General features: G+C 32.6%; 1 protein-coding gene across 1 annotated transcript; it reads right to left on the bottom strand.

The window, feature by feature from the left end:
* Positions 1-999: 999 nt before the first annotated feature.
* On the bottom strand, positions 1,000-4,470 carry LOC110705979 (probable WRKY transcription factor 40). The gene is made up of 4 exons (XM_021883905.1): positions 4,155-4,470; positions 3,642-3,974; positions 3,209-3,325; positions 1,000-1,574 (listed from the first exon to the last, which is right to left on the bottom strand). Exons 1-4 carry the CDS (start codon positions 4,257-4,259, stop codon positions 1,197-1,199), a joined length of 933 nt encoding a protein of 310 aa, XP_021739597.1. The 5' UTR covers positions 4,260-4,470; the 3' UTR covers positions 1,000-1,196.
* Between the last annotated feature and the right edge of the window lie 438 nt (positions 4,471-4,908).

The following is a 4,908-nucleotide window of genomic DNA, read 5'->3' as shown; positions in this document are numbered from 1 at the left end:
TTAATAGTTATCTCAATATATATTCTTACATAACACTAATATATACTCTCTAAGTTATCCTTTTGGTTCATCTGATCTATTTAAATATGATTTTTTTTTTTTTTAATTTTTTTTTTTTTTTTTGTGGGATAAATATAGTCAAAGGGGAAAGAATGAAAAGAATTGAAGGGATCGTAGAGTAAGAATAGTGCCAATCCCTATGTTGTGCGGAGCTGAGCATCTTCTATTCGCTAGGATAAAGCTTTTCCTCTACAGGGGCCTTGTGCAGAGCAATGCAAGCAAAATGAAGGATGAAATTAAAAACATGAGAAAATTCATTTGTTAAAGCAAGGGTATGTAGTAGACTAGTAGTAGTAGGGATTTGGGGAAAAATTGAGATATTTTTATTAGCTCAAAAATCAATTATGAACCGTGGAAAAAAATATGCATATTTAATTGTTAAATACGGGTTTGGGCCGCACCCACAAACCAAGAAAAAAAGTCCATTTCACAAGTCTAAAGGAGGTTCCATCCCAAAATCATATGGCAATAGGAGGAATAGTCCCTTAATCTTATAAAGTGATTAACTCTCTCTTCTTCAACCAATGTGGGACACTTACATGTGGTGGTATTTGGGAGGTCTATTCTTCAACACTCCCCCTCAAATGTAAGGTCCCTTTTGAACTTTGTCTCATGTGATTTTTCGTGCTAGAGTGCTTCTTCACTCCCCCTCACATGGACCTACTCATGGCCAAGTGAACTTTAGTCATTTAGGGTCCCATATCGTGGGTCTGGCTCTGATACCATGTTAAATACGGGTTTGGGCCGCACCCACAAACCTAGAGAAAGAGTCATTTCACAAGTCTAAAGGAGGTTCCATCCCAAAACCATATGACAATAGGAGGAATAGTCCCTTAGTCTTATAAAGTGATTAACTCTCTCTTCTTCAACCAATGTGGGACATTTACATGTGGTGGTATTTGGAAGGTCTATTTTTCAACATTAATACTTTTGCACATGTTTTTCTTTTTATCCTTCTCATTTTATTAACCTGCTTATGGAATCACATACCGACACCGTTTTAAAAGAAACAATCTTGAAATGCAATAAAGTAATAATGAGATACCGTATACAGTACTACACATACCGTCTAAAATTTATACACAAAAGTTCTATTATTCTAATTATAGTAATATACTACGTACGTAGCTTATAATTTATAGCCATCGTTCACAATAGTTATTTTCTGATACTTTTCCAGAAATGGCAGCTGCTAATGCTGAAGTAAAGGAAGGATCTTTAGTCAATGAAGATGCCATTTGCTCTACCAGTAATCTCTGCAACGCCTTCGTGTCGACTTTTGATTCGATGGCGTTCGTTTTCTCCGTGTTGTTGGAATAATTATGGTTGATCAAATCAAGGTTTAGAGTAGGGATGTTACTAGGAGATCGTATTACGGCGTTATCATTTACAGATTGACTTGAGCTTAACAAAACATGTTGATCTAACTGATCCCTTGAATTTGGTTGAGGATGATTGTGTTCACCTTCATATGTTGCTACTAAGATAGTTGGATCATCTGCACTTCTTTGCACCTGTTTTTAATTACATGCAAACAAGTTTTAATTAAAAACATTATCATTATTTATAATATAATATAAAATAATTCATGTTGTATTGTTGTAACTTGTAATTACTACTATTGAGATTGAAGTATAATACGTAGACGTACATACACTATATTTGAGTGTGTGGCATGGTGCTATATAGTAGTGAACTAGTGGTCCTATTGAAGTGATAAATACTTTCATCTTTGAATTCAAACTAAGCTAGAGGGTTAGATACGTCGCTAGCTAGAAGGCCTAGGACGCAGGCGCATTTATGTAGCACTAAGGAATAAGGATAGACACTTGTTTACCCTCTTTAACTTTAATACATATGAAGATAAGGTTAAGGGTTTGGCTTGAGTCAGACTTAGAGAAGACTTCCCTAATCAAGAGTATTTTTTTGGTAATAGAGTTTGGCTTAGCTTGATTAATAATTTTATAAATCATGCAAGCACGGAGAAACAGCCCCTCTTAATTCTTTTTGAGATAAATCTTATGAATTGTTTGGACAATTATACCCTCTAAAATGTTTATCCTCATTAATGTTATTTTATTTTATTTTTAATTAAAGTTTGAGAATAGTGTGGGAACATTTATACCTTCAAAAATATTTGTTTACATTTTTTAACACATTAATAATGTCAACATCTAAATGTGTGATATAAGGTCAAACTGAAAGAGCTTCCTGGATATGGAAAGTTATGGTGTGCACATCGTGCACGTTAGCCACCCTAGTTACTAATTAATTCTAATCGTGCATTAATAATTACAATATAATAAGTTAGCTATTTGGAAAAAAATATACTCCACATTTATTAAGATTCCATGTTAAAATGTTGGATTGTTTTTTTTTTTTTTTTACACAAAAAATGTTGTTTCTTATACAACTGCAAATTTACAATAGAAATTTAGTTAGACCATGACATCATATATCAAACCAAACCAAATCTTAAAAAAAAAAAAATCAGACCAAAACACCTAATGGTTGGTAAAAAGAACAAATTCTAAGAATGTAGACATTATTATGGATTTTAACACAAATTTTCCAAAAAAAGCAGCGGAATAAGCTTCTGATCATCTAATAAAAAAGGAATGGCTTAATCAAACTATCAAGGCCTATTTGCCTATGTCCTTTGGGAGATGGCTGTCAGTTGTCATAGTCAACAAAATCTGAAAGGCATTGTTGACTTTGAGAAGCTAGCTAAGACAGTCAAGAATTTGTGCTCTATAGCCTTGATCAGTAGAGTTAAAAAGTTCATAAGAGACCTCTATGGCTGTATACATGAGTTTTTAGTTTCGAGTTTTTGTACGTGTTTTGGGTTCTATCTTCGAGTTTTTTACCTTCTTTTAAAGTCAATCATTCAGATTAAAAACGTGCATTAGAGAATTTTATGGTAAGACTGATTCTAAACTCTAGAGAAACCTAAATTAGATTTTCCATTACGTGACAAGAAATACTCTTATACAATGTAATATAAAGAATTGATTTAGAAGTTATTTGTTATTTTGAAGAGATGACCTTCAATGTTATACACTAGTTTAATCTTCATTTTTTCACTTGTGAAATTTACTCCTTTACCGCCATAAAATCTGTAAATCTTTCAAAAATGGTGACAACATACCTTCTTTTTTACTGGACATTCAGGAGCATTAGCACATTTATAGTAAGCTCGAGGAGACGGATTATCTCTTGTTACTTTCTGCCCGTATTTCCTCCATTGATATCCATCCTTCACTATCTAATTAGCAACACAAATCAACAGAAAATTAGTAATTAAAATCTCATAATCATAATCATCAATAGCAGTGTAAACTACATATTCCCTCCACTTAGGTTGTTACTTGTTGGAATTTGTCATTAAATAACAGTAGCAAAAACATTACTCTGTATAACGTAGAATTTTATTAGATTTATCTCGATGTTTAGCTACTCGTACGAGTGTCTTTGTAATAAAAACTGAAAAGGATTTTATTGAAACAGAGGTGCATATTGTATATGTCTTGTGATCAAGCTAAGAAATTATGAATTAATAGTGATGAAACTAATGGACATACCAAGCTTGTATCCGATATATCGGTCCGAATCAACATTTTATTAGTGATCTTAGGCTTGCTGCTAAGAAGCCTTACTCTTTTTAATGAATCATCATAGCTAATACAACTTTGCTCAGTGTTCCCCTGTATTCCACAATCCATTGTTTCAAAGAACTTCCTCTTCTTTGGATTCTGATCTTGCTCATTTTCGCCTTTCGAACTCGGACTAATCAAGCCTATCAGCTGGTTTTGCAACACACTGTAATTCTTACACATGGATGCCAACAGTTTTGTGAGCTTTTTGTTCTCATTGTTCATCCTGTTCAGCTCCTCTTCTAAATTCCCACTTTTCCTCTGTTTTAAATTGATAAATTACACATAATAACATTAGATAGTAGCACAAATAAAAACAAATATTAGGACTAGTCTGTTATCATTGTAACAGCTATAAGTTCAGAAAAAATAAGTTTAAAACTGAAGCTAACGGTCTCAAACTAACAAAAACACGATAGTTAGACACTATAAACGACCAACCTCATCCTTGTGTATCTTGTCATCGATTTCCGAGGTGTTACAAAGATTAAGGTTAAGATTAAAACCAAAGGAAGTGTCAAGAACCCAATTAGATGATGACTCCATACAGGTGAAGTAATCCAGCTTAAAGGATTTTTGAAAGAGGTGGTTAAATTAAAATATATAATAATGTTGAGTTATTATAAAAGTATTGGATAATTATAATGTGAATGCTTTAAGCCACTTTGTAAGTGTTTATATAGTAGAAGAGTTATAGAGAAAACATAAAAAATTTTGACTAGTAAACTGTAAACCCCCAGGAAATAGTGCATAAATGTCTTCAAGTATTAAAGAAAAAGAGAAAATGGGTAATTAATAGTACTGCAATTCTAAGGTGGAGGCGTGGAGCAGCAACGACTTTAGAAGACATAAAAATGTGTCCAATGCGTGTCCAACATTTGTTTGAAAGTCAAGCATGAAAATACTAGGTCAATCAACGTTTTTCTTCCCACATTTTTTTTTTTAAGAAAAGTGCTAAACGTTTTAGCATTAATTACACCCTAAACAAAATTACAACATTCAGAAGTACTCCGTAATATACTTGTACTACGTTAATTATAGAAGAAGCCCCATTTTATCAAATTTGTTTATCAAGTGGCAAAATTGTTAATAAATCAACAAGTTTGTAGATTTATTTACATTTTTGCCACTTTGTCTAATCAGCATGGCATTTTGGTAAATAAATCAAAAATTGTGGGATCCTTATATGACAAAA

The sequence above is a fragment of the Chenopodium quinoa genome, unplaced genomic scaffold, assembly GCF_001683475.1.
Source record: "Chenopodium quinoa cultivar QQ74 unplaced genomic scaffold, ASM168347v1, whole genome shotgun sequence".
Classification (NCBI taxonomy): Eukaryota; Viridiplantae; Streptophyta; class Magnoliopsida; order Caryophyllales; family Amaranthaceae; genus Chenopodium; species Chenopodium quinoa.
This window is presented reverse-complemented; position numbering and strand designations above follow the sequence as displayed.

Excerpts from the sequence above, each read along its gene's own strand:
- LOC110705979 (XM_021883905.1), bottom strand. The coding sequence starts at position 4,259 with ATGGAGTCATCATCTAATTGGGTTCTTGACACTTCCTTTGGTTTTAAT. Across the intron at positions 3,326-3,641 it reads ATATATCGGATACAAGCTTG|ATAGTGAAGGATGGATATCA; the intron begins GTATGTCCATTA and ends GTTGCTAATTAG. Across the intron at positions 1,575-3,208 it reads AATGTCCAGTAAAAAAGAAG|GTGCAAAGAAGTGCAGATGA; the intron begins GTATGTTGTCAC and ends AATTAAAAACAG.